At 38.1% G+C, this 20650-nt stretch overlaps 1 protein-coding gene across 1 annotated transcript in view; it reads right to left on the bottom strand.

Moving 5' to 3' along the window:
- Window positions 1-310: 310 nt before the first annotated feature.
- LOC124131179 (A disintegrin and metalloproteinase with thrombospondin motifs 20-like) overlaps window positions 311-20650 on the bottom strand; it is a 57784-nt gene continuing 37444 nt past the window's right edge. The window contains exon 5 of the mRNA XM_046494281.1: window positions 311-640. Within this exon, the coding sequence (XP_046350237.1) occupies window positions 600-640 (41 nt within the window). The 3' untranslated portion in view covers window positions 311-599. The remainder of the gene's footprint in view (window positions 641-20650) is intronic.

The raw sequence follows: 20650 nt of genomic DNA on the forward strand, positions 1-20650 counted from the left end.
TATTTAGACCCATTAATCCGACATTCTCGCACTCCGACTCCGACACACCTAATTTGCAACGAATTACCGAAATCACTCATTAATCAGTCTCGTTAGTGACACAGTGATCAGCGTACTCCGTGGTCATCTGCCCGCAAGTACACAGCCCGTGTTTTGATGCGAGACGAATCGGCTGGTAGCTGCATATTACAACGGCTGCAGAGATAACTTTCTTAACAATAAACAATTAATGCTTTAAATAAAGAAAACAGGATAATTCACATGCTTAGATTACCTCAATCTTATTAAAATCAGATACAAGTTCTCGCTATCGACGAGGACATCCCATTTCAAGTCACGTCAGAACAACCTTTCGCTAATCCGACATAATCATATGCAACCGTCGATGTAGGATTAACGGGACTTGACTGTATTCCAAAACCTGGATAAATAAGTGCTGATGTGTCGACCAAATGAAATGTATATTGCAAGCCCATGTCATATGGATATCGTATTACAATTTATTAAGAATTAGGACATTTGGAAAGGACCCTTCGTTTCTGTGGTGATTTATATCCAATCTTCCTTGACAACTCCACCTATTGCAATGGGTGATCCTATTATTTGAAATACAGGGACCCAGCATCTTCTGGTGGAAGGTCTGAAAGGTAAACAAAATGAGCTATCAAGTAAAATCTGTTTTAGATAATGTAAAATATGTTATTATGAACAACACCCCACACAATGGGGACAGGCAATCAACCAGATCGCCAAGACAGACAACCCGTCCATTTAGTCCCTCTCATGACAAGCATTGATTACTGGATGCCTTGTCTAAAATGAACGCTCCACGCCAGATAAACACCTGTTGCTGTGTGCATAACTGTTCACCAGTATACCTTCACATATAACTCATAAATTATTTTCCTTTAATACATTTGAGCTGAAGAATAAAGCGTTCCCTGCTGTGCGTTGAAATAATTGGTGTCTATTGCTTGAGTTTGACGCTGTCATCGTAATTGATTGTCTCAACCCGGTATATAACAGAGTTCATACTTGATATATCTCATTATAACACAGACTAATGCTGGGGTGACATGGAAGATCAAGGTCACTAAGTGTCAACTTGGCATCAAGAAAAACTTGAATATGTATTTCCGACTGAAATTTGATGAACCTTCATATTGAAGATACCTCGGGTCTCGATTAACTGTTTGGTTACCAGAGCTCTGAATTTGTAGCATGGCTCAAAATGGACATTTATGCAATCATTGTTCAATCAATGAAGATGAACTATTAATAACTATTTCAAATCCTGTAAAATACGTCTAAGGCCATGTAAAATGTCAATCTCATACACACTTTGAACGATCTGTTAACAATATGATACAAACTTCATTAACAGTATGGTACTGTATTTGTAATCCCAAACCCAATCTATGGCAATTATGAAACCGCCTGCAGGTCTTGGCTGACAGGAAGGTTCATGTCATTAGACTGGAGTAAGTGCAGATAACTGTCTTTTTAAGATGCAAGAGAAATGGAATTCACAGAGAATATTACTCTCATTCTCGTTAGATACCATTTTCATGAAACGAATGGACTTTCTATGGTATTTGACCGAGCGAAAAAATGGTATCTAACGAGAATGAGTGTGGTATTTTATTTATTACCCACGTTAAAAATGTATTTAAGTGAAAAAAATACAAAACAACTTTCGTTCGGAATCAGACCAATCTGAAACTAGTTGCAAAATCTGGTTGCGCATGAATATTGATATATGTCTAAATATTGGCATTATGTTGACATTTCTATGCATACACATTAACAACCTTTTTACTGCTGTTGTGTGTACAAACATACCAGCCCTGGCGCTCAAGTACTTTTAAAAAAAATATTCTTATTTCAACTTATGGTATTTCAAGCACATTGTTGTTTGTACGCAGGACACTTATAAGAAAAGTTAAAAAGTCACTTAGCGCCGAGCTTTGAAAATCGGACCAACAGTCGGTCATTCGCACCACTGGGGTCACGGCTGTACAATCAAAATGGTTTTGTTTCCTTGATCTATCAGCTGAAGTTATATCCAGTCCGTAACATTTTGGAAGAGGGAAATCAAGGTGTTCCACTAGAGATAGGGAATGTTATTGTTCACATTGATGTTTTGGGCCACAAAATCAGAAGTCAGACACACTTTCACGGAACTTTCGAATGATTTGTATAGGAACTGTTCGTTTTTCTTGCGGTCGTGTACGTTCATTCAGGAACAAACACCTCCCGAAACAGTGCCACAAAATACGCACTGGAGCATCCAACGTAAGTCTAGATATATGTCCAGATGGTTTAAACTGACTTCATTTCACCACGCTTATCCTTTTACGTTAAATCAAATTGAAAGTGGTGAAATTGGTCGGGTGCATCACGCTCATATGTAGGGACCCTCGATCTATCGATCGGTAGTCGTACACTGCAAAATAATGGATATCGCTATATTATATTATGTCTGTAGTACCTCTATGCCTAAGTAATATAGAATGCAAATCGAATTTTATGCGTGGTACTACGTTGTTTGGTTTAATAAAGTCTTTTGTAAATATCTGTCGCTTTAATGAAATTGCCTCAGCTCTGCCTTGTAGTTGCAAAAGGGAATGACGTCTCGCGATATCTTATGAATGACAAAAAAAAGTTCCGGTGTGACAGAGGTCACGGCTATCCAATCAAAACGAATACAACGAGGTCAACCTTGTACGACAAACGTGTGACGTACGGATTTAGTATCTTACCACATGTAACTTCCCCACGTGGGTAATACATTCTTTTGCATACCGCATTACACACACTCAAAATGTGACTATATAATCGTGCAGAACAGTGCATGTTGGTTGGTTGGTTTGTTGTTTAACGCCACACTCAGCAATATTCCAGCTATATGACGGCGGTCTGTAAATAATCGAGTCTGGACCAGACAATCCAGTGATTGATATCATGCGCATTGATCCACGCAATTGGGTTCGATGACCGTTCCTCAACCAAGTCAGCGAGCCTGACCACCCGATCCCGTTAGTCGCCTTTTACGACAAGCATAGTCACCTTTTACGGCAAGCATGGGTTGCTGAAGAACTATTCTACCCCGTATCTTCACGGGTCATGTTTACCGACATGATGTCATTAGGTAGAAAGATCATATGACCTTCTTCTGATGGTAGCAACATACTGTTTTTTTAATTTGTAACCAGTGATCATTACTAAGGAATACTTCCTTAGTAAAGTAGCTGGAAGCATTTGTGTCGTTTTTAATTTTTTATGTATAGTTACGGAAAAAATAACAGTGCTTCATATAAAGTGGTGTAACTGTTATGTTACTGATAATGACAACATAATATTTGGACAATCGTCTGATCATTTTTTTATCAAAACAAATTCATTGATGAAATCCATACCTGGTAACAGGAGACACGCCCTGAACGAGAGGTTGTGTACTTTATCAACAATGTCAATGTCGGGCGTGACTACCTTTTGCGTTGTTACAGGCGGTGCATTGAAGACACCAGATGATTGAAACAGCCTGGGGTATGTTGTTTCACGTGTCAACAAAAACAGCGTTACCGACTGGTTCTGTTCGTGTAGTAGGCGTCGCTCCACCAAATCTCAGATATGTTCTATTAGGGAGAGGTCTGAATAAACAGCCGGCCATTGAAGTACAGCAAAGTTATAACACGTGCAGCATGTGGGCGGGCATTATCTTGCTGCAACATGACGTTACGTCCCTGTATTTGCACATAGAGTAGACAACGACCTTGCACCGTCGTGGCGGTAGCGTACGCCATTCAAATTGATATTAACAATGAGGAGTAGTGTTCCCGTGAGTTGGGATGACATCCCATACAATTTCACTGCCACCCCCAAACTGACGACGTTGAGTAACACAGGCGTCGCTTAAACGTTTTCCTGGCCGCCTGTACGTCAGGATAAAACCTCAACTCATCTGTGAACAGATGCCTGACAGTGACATGTAAGCAGAAAAAGACGTGTCGGTGGACGGCGAGGCCGGGTGTTGTGATCCCTCAACCGGTTGTGTACGATTCTCCCACTAATTCGTCTCAATCCATGAATTGTGAGCTGCTAACGTGGCAGTTTAGTATCGATTCTGTTAATGCATCAACCGAATATTGTTGCCATGCTTTGGAAAACGTCTCCAAATAGGTGAGATTCAGTTTCGATGAATACAAACCTCTGGCCACCTTGTTTTGCACAATTTGTAGTTTGTTGCAGGTGGCGTTGATTTACGGCAAGCCGTGGCATTGCGTAAGCATCATGTACCATTTAACAAAGATATGTTTATGAGCATCTGATGGCTAAACAATCATTGTGTGATGTTCACATGAAGAAACCACGTGTATGAATGTACCCAACGAACACACAAACATCCAACTTGTGCGCCGTGCAGCAACATGCACGTGCAAAATGTGAATCACGATCTTAAGTCGAGAAGAGGTATTCATTGAACATTATATGAAGCACAGTTATTGTTTTCCGTTAATATATACTAGTCAAGAAAACATTCAGGATCCTAAGTAGAAAGTTGACCTAAGAGGTCAGAAAGCATTCTGTTTTAGCATGTTGTACAGACCCGTGAAGATTCCGGGGTAGAATAGGTCTTCCGCAACCCATGCTTGCCGTAAAAGGTGACTATGCTTGTCGTAAAAGGCGACTAACGGGATCGGGTGGTCAGGCTTGCTGACTTGGTTGAAGCATGTCATCGATCCCAATTGCGTGGATCGATGCTCATGATGTCAACCACAGGACTGTCTGGTCCAGACTCGATTATATACAGACCGCCGTCATATAGCTGGAATATTGCTGAGTGCGGCGCTAAACAACCAACCAACCAACCAACCAACCAACCAACCAACCAACCAACAAACATCTTTTTCATTAATATTGAACATCTTTGATCACATCCTTTACACGTGTGACCTTAATACTACCCTTTACACCAACAACATAACACACAGGTACATTGTGACCCTTTACTTACTCTCATTCGGGTTAGGATGCAACAGCAAGATTCCCCCAACTGGTCCACATCCACCGCAGTAACCACCACATAGCAAGTCTATCTGTGTACCATCTGCTGACCTGGTCACTGACGGAGGGAATGGCTTCCAATTCGTGATCTCCCATTCATGCTGTTTGGGAAATATGAATAAACAGGTACTATTATGTAATTGACAAGGCGAGACTGTGAAGCTAGAATGTAGAACAGAAAGAAAAAATGTTTTATGAGTACGTGACCACCTTAAGATTCAAATTTAATTCTTTAGCGAGGTGTTATATAATTTGTCAATGTGTCTTTGAAATATATAATGCTGTATACCAGTGTACATATACCGTATCCTGTATAAAGGTCCCTGCTATCCTGAAAAAAATATTTGACACGGAGTGGACAACTGATTAACCTTTTCTCCACCATAATAACTGTAATACCAACATAGATATTTGTTTAGAAATAAATGGAATAAAACAGTGGTCACGAAATATGGGGATAAAACAAGTGTTCCATGTGAAAACGTCAGAAAATGAACATGAATATCTAGGTATACTTTCTTTCTTTTCGTAAAGTACATTTTAACAACGACACCTGATAGAAATACATACTGAACACGTCCCGTTTAAATTCTGGAAACCCAAAAGTCCAGAAACTCTACGGTCTTTGCCCAGTATCGGTCAAAGTTAATTACAAAATTAAACATGCTGTTTTCATGGGAACATACCAAGGAAGAAAAAATGAAAACAAAAAATGTTTAAAAACTTAATATTTACACTTTGTCGCCCATGGGCCTGCCCGTGGGCGAAGTGTGGCCCATGGGCAGGCCCATCGGCGAGAATGTTTTCCTTTACTTAAAACTCATGTTTTTGTTTCGCAAATACATTAAATGTATTCATTCAAGTATCATGACACAAAATATAACTCATTTTAACTTAATTCAACTATTTTATAGCGATATTGAAATATTTCGCCCATGGGCGAGAAAAAGGTTTGGCCCATGGGCGAGAATATGTTCCTTTACTCAAAACTCATGTTTTTGTTTCGCAAATTATACATTAAATGTATTTATTCAAGTATCATGACACAAAATGTAACAAAATTAAACTCATTTTAACTTAATTCAACGATTTTATTGCGATATTGAAATATTTCGCCCATGGTCGAGAAAAAGGTTTGGCCCATGTGCGAGAATATGTTCCTTTACTCAAAACTTATGTTTTTGTTTCGCAAATACATGCGGGTGTTCTTACCATTTTCATGGCACATAATGTCACTCAATTTTACTTAATTCAGCTATTTTATAGCGTTATTGAAATATTTAGCCCATGGGCAAGAAAAGGTTTGGCCCCTGGGCGAGAATATTTCCCTTTGCTCAAAACTCATGTTTAAGTGTCGCATATACATAAAGGTGTTCTAAGAAGTTTCATGTCACATAATTTAACGAATTTTAACTTAATTCAACTATTTTACGGCGTTATTGGAATATTTCGCTCTGGACGAGAAAGATTGGCCCATGGGCGAGAATATTTACCTTTGCTCAACAGTTTTAGTTTCGCAAATACATAAAGGTGTGTCTACAAGCATGACACATGATTCAACTATTTTACGGCGTTATTAAAATATTTCGCCCATGTTTTCGTCAGTCCCTTTAAAGCATCAACTAACCGTGTGCAAAGTATATTGTATCGTGTTAAATATACTTTATATTATATCATTACATTACTATTTAAAAAGGGCATTTGATTGGATGTTTCCTTTATAGAAGTTCTACAAATTTCACCTGTTTTACATTTCGTAGCGATCTTTAATGAACCCGGCCGTACCTCTCAAAACGTTTTGACAGTTTTTCATACGAATCCATGTGCGTGTACTCCAATTCATTGGAGTTATTTTCCACAACATTAAAGTTTAGTTAGTTTCTATTTCATTTATCATTTTATGCCCCGTTGATACATCACACTGGGCAATTACGTGGCACTAGGTATGCAATATACAGGTACGCGTGCGCGTATTTTAATGAAAAAAACTTTTCGTCTAGATCTTTTATTGCATAACGTTTGGCTGAATATCTTACATTCTAACGAAATCTCGAAATAATTATTTAATTACATGCGGTGTCGAACTGACCAATGGGAATTATGTTTCAATGCGATTGAGGAAAACGTGAGTGAATATTGTGACACTAAAGCACCTTTTAACTGCATTGTCACTTTGGGTATGAAAATGGTAACAGTTCAGAAAAAAACCCCAGCCTTCTTATGATAATTCTTATATTCTCATTAGGACGTTGTTTCTAATTACAGTGTCGGCGTTATTTACAAGTGATTCTACAATACCTGCTGTCGGTCAATTACGATCTACCACACCACGCGTGAATAAACAGTTATGCAGCTGTTGCTGTGGGCAAACACCTAGCCTGAAAATGTTTATTTTTTTGTGAATACATGTTTTACAAATGTTCGTTGATATGTGGATATATTAAGCACAAAGACAAACAAATGTTTATGAAAGATGAATTAGTGCCTTGATATATTCATTAAGATGTGTATCATCGTTTAATGGGGTCATTCAATAAACGTATGTTTGGAGGAGATATCAAAGGAGCCGCCCAATATACACAGTGTCGTCCGGTGAACTACCACCCCACCCTGTCCATAAGAGTTATGTAATCGGTACACAAATATATTTGATGCGATGTCAGTGTGGAAGGAGTTTGAATTACGTCCGCCACTGGCCACAGAAATCCTCAAAGTATAGTAACAATCAACAAGGTCAATGCCGTACTAATTACCTAGTGACGCACGTAACAACGACTGCCAATAGGAAAAATGGTGAAAACAAATTGAAATAGATTTTAATAAAACATTATTGTACTAAATAACTTGCAAAAGCGGTGCCCAAAATTGTTTGACCGTGTTATGTGTGTTGTAGACTGACGAATAGCATGTAATTGTCATGCTGTACGCATGGTTCCATATACAAATTCAGATATACAACCAGCATGAAACTGAGAACTGAGATGCCAAGTACAACCTGCATTCACACATGGAAGCAATATACTTGTTAGTATGCCCTCTCCTCTGAAAAATGTATCACTAAAGTATTTGCATTGTAATAAATATAGTAATGATAAAACTTGGTAATTTGGTAGATCTCCGACAGATATGATTTTCATTTTTTTTACACCTTTGATTGATACGGATTACGTACATGTAGTCTAGTCACTGTCTCTAATGTATCTGCTTGTTAAAAATTTCAAATGTCCTGTTATAGCACTGTTCCTAAAATAAGGCAGTTTCTTTTATCGGGTATAAATAGTTTATTCGTCTTGTCACGCAGTCACTTTTACTTGATCGAATGATTTCCACAAAAAATTCCGGCAGAGAGTTTTGTATTGTATTTTATACATGTATTGTTAATTGTAGAAGATGCTTACATCACTGTACCTCAGAACGCAAATCTGATAACATTCAAACATGTAATTAGTACACAGTTAATTGTAACAGTACGGTTATAACGAACTCAAAGGGACTACTGATTTTAGTTCGTTATAACCGTAGTTCGTTATAAGCATATATACAGCATAACTACAGCAAATAGTCGGGACCAAAAAGTAAGTTCGTTATATCCGTCAGTTCGTTATAAGCGTGTTCGTAATAACCGTAGTTTACTGTATACACATTACACATATACAGATGAAATACACGATATGATACAGTGCAAGAACAAATTAAGATACGGTTTCTATTAAAAATAATTTTTCGATTATGATATAATTAGCATGTTTAAATTTTCAGGCCAACACGGTTGAGATACAGCATCGGCATACTCAACTGGTATGTTTTCTGCCGGTCGTAAGTTCTTTGTTTGACTGAACACACTTGTGTCGGTGTTGCGATATGTTCTTCTCTTTGTTGGCAGCCTGCCACCGGCCTGAATTTTGAGAAAGGTCTCAGCATGGGACTGTTAATTTCTTCTTAATGATGTCTACAAGCTTACAAACTTGTAGATGTTGGGGCGGTTAGGACCAATTGTTTTCAGCTCAGAGTGTTAGTGGTCCTGGAACCCACAGTGTCAAACAGGTTCTGCACAATACGTCCATCAGATTCTACCGTTCAGCAACATTGTCACTGAATTTCAGAACTCTGGCATGATATAATAATCAAGGATTTCGAAGGTGAACGAGGGGAAAGGCAGACGCACGTGGATTTACTCTCAGGTTATTATTGTCTGGAGTTCACATTTTTGGGCATTTCATATACTAATTGAACAGAGTTCACCTGCACATGTCCACTTTAGTGATACAGACTGTAACCAAAAAATGCAATGAGCCGTAGCTCTTAATCCCTTATAACAACGGTAACAACAACCAGGGTGAGGACACAGTAAGGTTAAACCGTGTCCAAAAGACAATCTCAGGTGGCTAACGCCATATCTCCCATCAAGTCAGCTCTGTTTTTAAGCGCATAATTATGTTTTTACATGCTGAAACAAAAGGAATTTAAAAAAATGATATTTAACAAACCTACACATTACCAAATACAAAACTTTATAACCCTTTCTAGACTTCGTTCCAATTAACCTGGATCATTCAACTCGCTCGCGAAGGTCGTATACGACATGAAAGTGAATACGTCTACAGTGTACAAGTAACTTTTAACTGTATCATATATACTCATGATAAGCAATTATTTTCGTTCCTACTTCGAATGAGCACATCCTAAGGCTAAATCTGCAAAAGGACAGACAAAATATTTCTTTGTACAATGCAAACGATACAAACGTAGCGGCTGATAATAGAGACAATGATTTAATAATCTGCAATATATCATTTGTTCTCGTTCAATCTATTGTACATATTGAAGTGATTGTAAAGTTTCAAGGAGAACTAAAATGTTGTGGTATTATGAATGTATTTAGAATATGAATAGCGAAAAACAGTCACCATATCGGATGTACATGTATAACTTGTCTTCCAACACCACGCTTGTGCCGAGGCCCATGGTCATAAAACTAATCGGTCCCATAAAAGGAGCAGTTTCGCAGATACTACTTGCTATGGTTCACTCCCAATTGACACACGACCTAATCATCAGTCAGACCAGTACACTTGACTGGTCTGACTGATGATTAGGTCGTGTGTCAATTGGACCAGTGTACCTGCCTGGTTTTACCTCCTAATTACCGAGCTGCCCAATACTTTCATACTGTCGGCAGAGTAAGCGGCTCCAACTCGTTGAGTGATACAGATTAACCAGATTATGATTGTGTTTGTAAGTTGCGTTTAATCTATGTCGGGTTGCAGTTGTTTTATTAGGCAAGACCAGGGGTATTTTTTTCAATTAAACCTTTTAGTCGTTGAGTTTGTTTTGCATTCATTTAATTAAATACATTGTTAGGTAGAATGATAACACGTTATATGGATTAAAGTTCTCCTTAACCTGAGTATAATCTCACATGTACCCTTAGTACCGTACTATATTACTTTGCGGAGTATAATTTATGAGTTGGCATTGTATGCTGTCTGAATGACTTTACACAAATCCCTGTGTCAATGGACCCGTGAAGATCTTCAACAACCCATTCTTTGCGTAAAAGGGCGACAGCGCTTGTCGTAAGAGGCGACTACCGGGATCGGGTGGTCAGGCTCGCTGACTTGATTGATGCATGTCATCGTATCCCAATTTCGTGGATCGATGCACATGATGTCAATCACTGGATTGTCTGGCCCAGACTCGATTATTTACAGACCGCCGTCATACAGCTGAAATATTGCTAAGTGCGGCGTTATACAACTAACAAACAAACAAAACAATCACAACAATCACTATGACGAGGTATGCATATCTTGCAATCAACCTGAATCCAGTTACTGGAATGTCAAACCCGGGCTTGGTTAAAACAAGAATTGCAGTTAGATCCCCTATATGCTGTAGATCTCCTGTAGTCAAGAGATGCAATAGCGAGGCAGAACAATGTCAATTTATGAGGGACAGACAGCTACTCGAACATATATAAACATAGCAGCCAAAGATAAAAATGAAATCATATCATTTACGAAAATAGAAATCATATCAACACAAAAAGAGAAAGTGTATGAGTACTAAAACTGGCAATAGATATGCGTACCCTACGTACACACATGAGTCCCATTCGACTGTCTACAACACACGAATAACTGTCAAACAAGTTTGGGTACCCCTTCTGTTCAGGCAAGTTATTTAGTTCAATAATTTTGTATTAAAATCCTTTTCAATTTGTTTGCACCATTTTCCCTATCCCATGCATGTTTATGCTGCTACATCTTATTGCTCATGTTTCCAAGTATTGTAAAACACTTCAGTGTTTCTCCTTCTTCATCTAACGTTATAACATTTCAGGTCATTACCATCATATAATACACAAGAGATGATACCAAGACATATTTTATTCGGTTTTATGGTCTATGCGGTCTTACAATTGATTTAATTAGTCTTTAAATCTTATGTCTAGTACATATTTTCACAAACAGGGCTGTTAGATTATATAAGGAAGGTAACATCCAGTTGAGGACTGAATACGACGTACGTCAGTCTGGTAACGACGTTTCTACAATTAATATTTTGAATAAGCTGTTAATACGCCAGTTGTGACAGGGATGATGGTATGGTAGCTGTAGCAGACAGATTGACAGCCGTTGTTACGTGAGTCACCAGGTTATTAGTACGGCATTGGCCTTGTTGATTGTTACTCTACTTTGAGGATTTCTGTGGCCAGTGGCGGACGTAATACAAACTCCTTCCACACTGACATCGCACAAATATATTTGTGTACCGATTACATAACTCTTACTGACAGGGTAGGGTGGTAGTTCACGCGAAACGGACGACACTGTGTAAATTGAGCGGCTCCTTTAATATCGCCTCACAACATACGTCTAATGAATGACCCATTAAACGATGATACACATCAGGATCGCGGAGAAAATACAAGATTCGTTCTCGTTGAATATATATATCAATGCACCAATTCATCTTTCATAAACTTTTTGTGTCCTTGTGCTTAATATATCCACATATCAACGAAAATATGTAATACATGTATCTACAAAAAAATATACATGTACAGGGCATTGCCTAAACGTCGGGCCGGGCCAAGACGGGCCAAAGTGTTATTGGCTAATTACTTCATTATCGGCGATCATACCTTCATATAATTGATGCAATATAAACACATGACATGAATGAACAATCACCAAACAAAAAAGTGCACCATAATTAAGTAATTCTGAGTAAATCGCGTGTGGAGCTGTGTGTAAGCGTCGCTGATCTAGGTAACATGTAAAAGAGCAATCGTTAACCGAAATAATATTTAAAACGTATCAAATACTTCTAGCTATCGTGATACAAATTTCCATCTGTCGGCATAGCGTTTATATTTATAGGAACGTACTATATCTCAATAAATAACACTTTATAATGTCATTGTTCGTCGTATTTAAAGCAGACACGTTGGTAAAAGTAGACCTCTTCTTCCTATACTCTCAACAGTCACACAAGTGTTCGGTCCGACTTGGCCCGGGCTGTCAAAATCAACTTAAACCTCACAGATGTATCATCAAATGGATTCACATCTATAGATTAGTATTAAATCTACCTATATACCACTTTATAATGTCACGGTACATCGTATTTAAAGAAAACAAGGGGCTCAAAGTGAAGCCCTTTTCCCTCTATATTCTCAACATAGTCTCTATCAGAAGTGTTTGGCTTGTGTTGGGTCCGACTTGGCCCGGGTGGTCAAAATCAACTTTAAACACACAGATGTATCTTCAAATGTGTTTACATCTATAGAACAGTGTTATATTTACCTATACACCACTTTATAATGTCACGGTACATCGTATTGAAAGAAAACATGGGTCTCAAAGTGAAGCATTTTTATTGTATTTTCTTAAGAAAATCTATGTCAGAAGTGTTCAGTCCGACTTGGCCCGGGCTGTCAAAATCAACTTAAACCTCACAGATGTATCATCAAATGGATTCACATCTATAGATTAGTATTATATCTACCTAAATACCACTTTATTGTGTCTCAGATCGCGGTATTTAGAGAAAACAAGGGGCTCAAAGTGAAGCCCTTTTCCCTTTACATTTTCAACATAGTCTCTATCAGAAGTGTTTGGCTTGTGTTGGGTCCGACTTGGCCCGGGCGGTCAAAATCAACTTTAAACGCACAGATGTATCATCAAATGGATTCACATCTATAGATTAGTATTATATCTACCTAAATACCACTTTATTGTGTCTCAGATCGCGGTATTTAGAGAAAACAAGGGGCTCAAAGTGAAGCCCTTTTCCCTTTACATTTTCAACATAGTCTCTATCAGAAGTGTTTGGCTTGTGTTGGGTCCGACTTGGCCCGGGCGGTCAAAATCAACTTTAAACGCACAGATGTATCTTCAAATGTGATTAAATCTATAGATTAGTATTATATCTACCTATACACCAATTTATAATGTCACAGATCGCAGTATTTATAGAAAACAAGGGGCTCAAAGTGAAGCCCTTTTCCCTTTACATTTTCAACATAGTCTCTATCAGAAGTGTTTGGCTTGTGTTGGGTCCGACTTGGCCCGGGCGGTCAAAATCAACTTTAAACGCATAGATGTATCTTCCAGTGTTCGTTCCGACTTGGCCCGGGCTGTCAAAATCAAATTAAACCGCACAGATGTATCTTCAGATGTGTTTACATCTATAGACTATTGTTATATCTACCTAAATACCACTTTATAGTGTGTCAGATCGCGGTATATAAAGAAAACAAGGTGCTCAAAGTGAAGCCCTTTTCCTTCTACATTCTCAACATAGTCTCTATCAGAAGTGTTTGGCTTGTGTTGGGTCCGACTTGGCCCGGGCTGTCAAAATCAACTTTAAACACACAGATGTATCTTCAAATGTGTTTACATCTATAGATTAGTGTTATATTTACCTATATACCACTTTATAATGTCACAGTGTATGGCATTTAAAGAAAACTGGGCCGTTAAAGTCAAGCTCTTTTACTGTATTTTCTTAAGAAATATTATCAAATAAGAATATGTGATTGATCACTTACAGACTTTAATGGTTTCACAAAAGGAACGACATTTCTCTTCTGACATGCTTGATTGTATTGCAGTCATTACATTTCCCCAAGACTCTGCACCAGTTTGATATAACAGTGGAATTGCTATAAACGCATTGACGCGCGAAAAGGACGCGGTAACTAAAGAATTAAAACATAAACATAATTACAAAGTTTTTTTGGATTTTTTTAGATTTTGGGATATTGAGATCCCGCCTTGTGTTATATGGCATAACGTGTTTAGTCAAAACACACACAGCCTCTGTTCCTTTTGGGAAGATACACATTTGAAATGGAACTCGAGTCTGCGGCGTGCTTAGCGATCACTATTACTGTAAGGCCACAATAGCACCCGAATAGGCCTCTGAAAAGCAACGCCACTGATTACGTTACTGATTGTTGTTTGAGACAACCAAACCGGAAATGACAACGTGACAGCAGAGATCACATCAGCAATAGGTATGGGTTTCGTATGATTTATTTTGTAAAAATGCACTGAAGTGTAGCGTAATTCACTGTGGTTTGAATTCTAATATCTTCCAGATGATTAAATTATATCGCCAACTTGAACAAGGGGATATTATGTTGTGACAACGATAGTCTGTCGTCTGTTTATGTTTGTCACTTTGAATAGCCATGAACACAACGACGGAAATTATCATAAATAATTTGTTGCACGTTATTCTACTGCTTTACTGCCCAGATCATATTACACTGCATCATGAATAACACACCCCAAGTCAAATTAATGACACTTTGCATAATTGACACGATCGTTGAGTTTTGCCATAGTTGACGGTTGGTGTGAAATTTGATTCCATCATCTCCAGGACACGATGCTTGCCCATTGCCCATTGTCTTGCGAACTAAATTATTACGATCTACAATTAATGTTCCCTTTGAATTCGTTATAACCGTAGTTTGCTGTATGAACTTACTTTGATATTCCCAATGGTGCGTGAATGTTACTGAGTCTCTTGTGTGTCGGGGGCACGGGTGGCCCAGTCGTCTAAGGCGCCGCGATTCGCTGTGCAGAGTTGAAGATACAAGCCAAACACTTCTGATAGAGACTATGTTGAGAATGTAGAGGGGAAAGGGCTTCACCTTGAGCACCTTGTTTTCTTTAAATACGATGTACCGTGACATTATAAAGTGGTACATAGGTAGATTTAATACTAATCTATAGATATAAACCCATTTGAAGATACATCTGTGTGTTTAAAGTTGATTTTGACAGCCCGGGCCAAGTCGGACCCAACACAAGCCAAACACTTCTGATCGAGACTATGTTGAGAATGTAGAGGGGAAAGGGATTCACTTTGAGCCCCTTGTTTTCTTTAAATACGATGTACCGTGACATTATAAAGTGGTATATAGGAAGATATAATACTTAGCTATAAATATGAATCCATTTGATGATACATCTGTGAGGTTTAAGTTGATTTTGACATTTTGTATTAAGAAAATACAGTAAAAGTGCTTGACTTTAACGGCTCAGATTTCTTTAAATGCGATACACTGGGACATTATAAAGTAGTGTATAGGTAGGTATAATACTAATCTATAGATGTAAACACGTTTGAAGATACATCTGTGTGTTTAAAGTCGATTTGGACCGCCCGGGCCAAGTCGGACCCATCACAAGCCAAACACTTCTGACAGAGACTATGTTGAGAATATAGAGGGGAAAGGGCTTCACTTTGAGCCCCTTGTTTTCTTTAAGTACAGCGATCTGAGACACTATAAAGTGGTATTTAGGTAGATGTAATACTAATCTATAGATGTGAATCCATTTGATGACACATCTGTGAGGTTTAATTTGATTTTGACAGCACGGGCCAAGTCGGACCGAACACTTCTGACTTGGATTTTCTTAAGAAAATACAATAAAAGTGCTTCACTTTGAGCCCCTTGTTTTCTTTAAATACGATGTACCGTGACATTATAAAGTGGTATATAGGTAGATATAATACTAATCTGTAGATGTAACACATTTGAAGATACATCTGTGCGGTTTAAAGTCAATTTTGTCACAATATTCACTCACGTTTTCCTCAATCGCGTTGAAACAAAATTCCCACTGGTCAGTTCGCCACCACATGTAATTAAATAATTATTTCGAGATTTCGTTAGAATGTAAGATATTCAGCCAACCGTTATGCAATAAAAGACGAATAGTTTTTTTCATTAAAATACGCGCACGCGTACCTGTATATTTCATACCTACCCCATTAAACGATGATACACATCTTGATGAATATATCAAGGCACTAATTCATCTTTCATAAACATTTGTTTGTCTTTGTGCTTAATATATCCACATATCAACGAACATTTGTAAAACATGTATCCACAAAAAAATAAACATTTTCAGGCTACGTGTTTGCCCACAGCAACACCTGCATAAGTGTTTATTCACGCGTGGTGTGGTAGATCGTAATTGACCGACAGCAGGTATATCTTTAAAGAGTAATGTAATGATATAATATAAAGTATATTTAACACGATACAATATACTTTGCACACGGTTAGTTGATGCTTTAAAGGGACTGACGAAAACATGGGCGAAATATTTTAATAACGCCGTAAAATAGTTGAATCATGTGTCATGCTTGTAGACACACCTTTATGTATTTGCGAAACTAAAACTGTTAAGCAAAGGAAAATATTCTCGCCCATGGGCCAATCATTCTCGTCCAGAGCGAAATATTTCAATAATGCCGTAAAATAGTTGAATTAAGTTAAAATTTGTTAAATTATGTGACATGAAGCTTCTAAGAACACCTTTATGTATATGCGACACTTAAACATGAGTTTGAGCAAAGGGAAATATTCTCGCCCATGGGCCAAACCTTTTCTCGCCCATGGGCTAAATATTTCAATAACGCTATAAAATAGCTGAATTAAATAAAATTGAGGTACATTATGTGCCATGAAAATGGTAAGAACACCCGCATGTATTTGCAAAACAAAAACATGAGTTTTGAGTAAAGGAACATATTCTTGCACATGGGCAAAACCTTTTTCTCGCCCATTGGCGAGAATATTTCAATATCGCTATAAAATCGTTGAATTAAGTTAAAATGAGTTAAATTTTGTGTCATGATACTTGAATAAATACATTTAATGTATTTGCGAAACAAAAACATGAGTTTGAATAAAGGAACATATTCTCGCCCATGGGCCTGCCCATTGGCCAAACCTTTTTCTCGCCAATGGGCGAAATATTTCAATATCGCTATAAAATCGTTGAATTAAGTTAAAATGAGTTAAATTTTGTGTCATGATACTTGAATAAATACATTTAATGTATTTGCGAAACAAAAACATGAGTTTTGGGTAAAGGAACATATTCACGCCCATGGGCCTGCCCATGGGCGACATAGTGTAAATATTGGGCTTTTGAACAATATTTTTTTCATTTTTTCTTCCTTGGTATGTTCCCATGAAAATAGCATGTTTAATTTTGTAAATACCTTTAACCGAGACTGGGCAAAGACCGTAGAGTTTCTGGACTTTTGGGTTTCCAGAATTAAAATGGGACGTGTTATAGAATGTAGACTGCGAAACCACAATCACTTGCCTTTTTATCAATGATCATGCCAGTTCCTGCAGTGTTGATGTTGAATGTGCCTTTGGGAGTACAACTTCTGGACTCACTATATTCGGCGTAACAGTCATTGGCCTCCCCATACCTGCGTTTTGTTCCAGTTCCAGATGTGAAGGTGAAATCATCCCGAACAATAGCCATTGTCTGAAAACAACAATCAAACCAATATGTTAGGATGGATACACAAATGTTGCCTCCTCCCCCAGAGGGCAATGCTCATATCATGAAGGCACTGATCACCTAAACATACTGTAACAATTTAATATTTAAGAATATCTCCAGTCCAGATGTGAAGATGAAATCATCACGAACAATAGCCATTGTCTGAAAACAACCATCAAACCAATATATTACGATGGATACACACATGTTGCCTCCTCCCCCAGAGGGCAATGCTCATATCATAAAGGCACTGATCACCTAAACATACTGTAACAATTTAATATTTAAGAATATCTCCAGTCCAGATGTGAAGATGAAATCATCACGAACAATAGCCATTGTCTGAAAACAACAATCAAACCAATATATTACGATGGATACACAAATGTTGCCTCCTCCCCCAGAGGGCAATGCTCATATCATGAAGGCACTGATCACCTAAACATACTGTAACAATTTAATATTTAAGAATATCTCCAGTCCAGATGTGAAGATGAAATCATCACGAACAATAGCCATTGTCTGAAAACAACCCTCAAACCTGGATAACACCAATGTGGTCAGGCCACCAATGTTGCCTCTTCCTCCAGAACGCAAAGCTCGGATTACAGACATGAGACTGTTATGGGACGAGGGGAGTTCTTCTAAAATTTAAGGATAGTCGGCAAGCTCGTCTGCTTACAGTGTTTCATCAAATTTCCGCCGCAGCCACTGCAATTATTTTTCCCAATCATTTTGTGAATATGTTATTATATTTGATAACACAGATTGAGTGGTAATATGATAAACTGGACAATCGAGTATGGTTGTGGCTAGTGTTCACACATGAACTCACCTTGGTCTGCATGTGTGAAATGTTTCTTATTGTGATATGATCTATGCTGATATGAATATAATTCATCAACATCCATCAAAGCAATCATTCATCCCAGTTGAGATTCTGGGGCAGAATAGATTCCTGATTATAGAGGAAACTATTCGGGACACTTATAAAAAGTGACGTGGCTGTCATTGCGTCCTAGCGACATGGAATATTTCTGATGATTGTTTGTGTGTTGTTTTACGCCACACTCAGCAATAGTTCAGCTTTATGACGGCGGCCTGTAAATAATCGAGTCTTGACCAGACGTTCCCTGTGATTTACATTATTAGCATCGATCTACGAAATTGGAATACGATTACATGCATTGACCATGTCAGCGAGCCTGACCACACGATCCCGTTAGTCGCCTTTTACGAGAAGCATAGTCGCCTTTTACGGCAAGCATGGGTTGCTAATGACCTATTCTCTAACCGGATCTCATCCGTTTTCAAAAGCTGATGCAACAATTCTTAAAGATGAGATAATGTTGGTGGACATTTGATTTTGAGATATTTATAAGAAATTTGTGTTTTGTAAATTCTGAATATGTGTTGAAACAACATGCCTTTATTGTAGTTCATGAGAATTTCTACATACATTACTTTTAACTTAGTCCTGCACCATGACCGTGGAATATATTTATTTTATGAAAATAAAAAAAATCTAGAAACGCATACAAAAGCATGTCTAGCCAGCTCATGCTAGCTCTAGGGAATTTTTTGATTGTGATTAATGGACACATGCTCATGATATAGTCGGAATTGAATAATCGAATCTGCTTTTCGCAGATTTCTTATGAAAATGGAAAAGACTTTGTTGCTTTTATTCAATGAATGTATTATTTACTTCCGACACTATATGGATGAGATATTGCTGACACGACGTTAAATTCTGAATCCCTCATGATATTATCCATTGGTATGTCTGGTCACCATTCTGTTTACAGTGTGCTGTGATATGAAGGTCGTGATTGCTGATTGGTGCTCTATTAACACTAACAAGTACACTTACCGTAATATTGACTCGGATTTTAGAGAAATGCGTTGTACCAACGCTTGGTATTCCGTTACCAGTCATGACAGTCGTTTCTTGCCGGCAGTATTGGTTCGTTAGTTGAGGATACACTGCTGTGTTTGTGAATGGTAGAGTCACGAACTCTTGGGGAGATCCAGAGCTCATGTTGTGGCAGAATATCTTTGATGGATATCCGATAAAAGATGGGGCATCAGTGTGGATCCAGTTTTCCCCATCTCCTGCGTTGGGGTCAACTTTCTCCACATCGGAGCAGGAACGGACTGGCTTTCCTGAATCGAGTTGATCTGTAAAGAGTTATTCATAGTATTGACCAGTAAAGATATATTCATTAAGCCTCAGATACATAAATGTGCTTTAAAATATGCTGTGGTGAAGCACAAAATGATGATATACAAACCGATCATGGAATCAAATGGTGTATTTGAGAAAAGGATGTGATGTCAATGAGAATATGCACACCGATTTTATTGTAGGAAAAAGTGATATTTTGATATGACTTTCAAAGTTTAAACTCTTTTCTTTTTTTAAATATCGCAAATATAGATTATTCGAACCTTGTTTCTTGACCAAAGTCCTGGCGCCTGGTTTTGCCTTTCCAGATGTCAATAAGGATGAGCGGTAGATGGAGCACTGACCATCTTGAAACGTCACAGCAGCGCAGGTGTCATCCCTGGAACAGAGGCTTACACAAATCAGTTCAGAGCGAACTTGGTTGATACTGGCTGGAGTCTCTTGAGCTTCAAGGTTGTTTAGTGTAGATTGTCTGTCAAATATGTGTTGGATAACAGTGTTCCCTGTAACAGAGACAAATTGTAGAAGTATCAGGGCCAGCATCATTCTGGGAGAA

Source organism: Haliotis rufescens, unplaced genomic scaffold (genome assembly GCF_023055435.1).
Source record: "Haliotis rufescens isolate VD_foot unplaced genomic scaffold, xgHalRufe1.0.p SCAF_14, whole genome shotgun sequence".
Classification (NCBI taxonomy): Eukaryota; Metazoa; Mollusca; class Gastropoda; order Lepetellida; family Haliotidae; genus Haliotis; species Haliotis rufescens.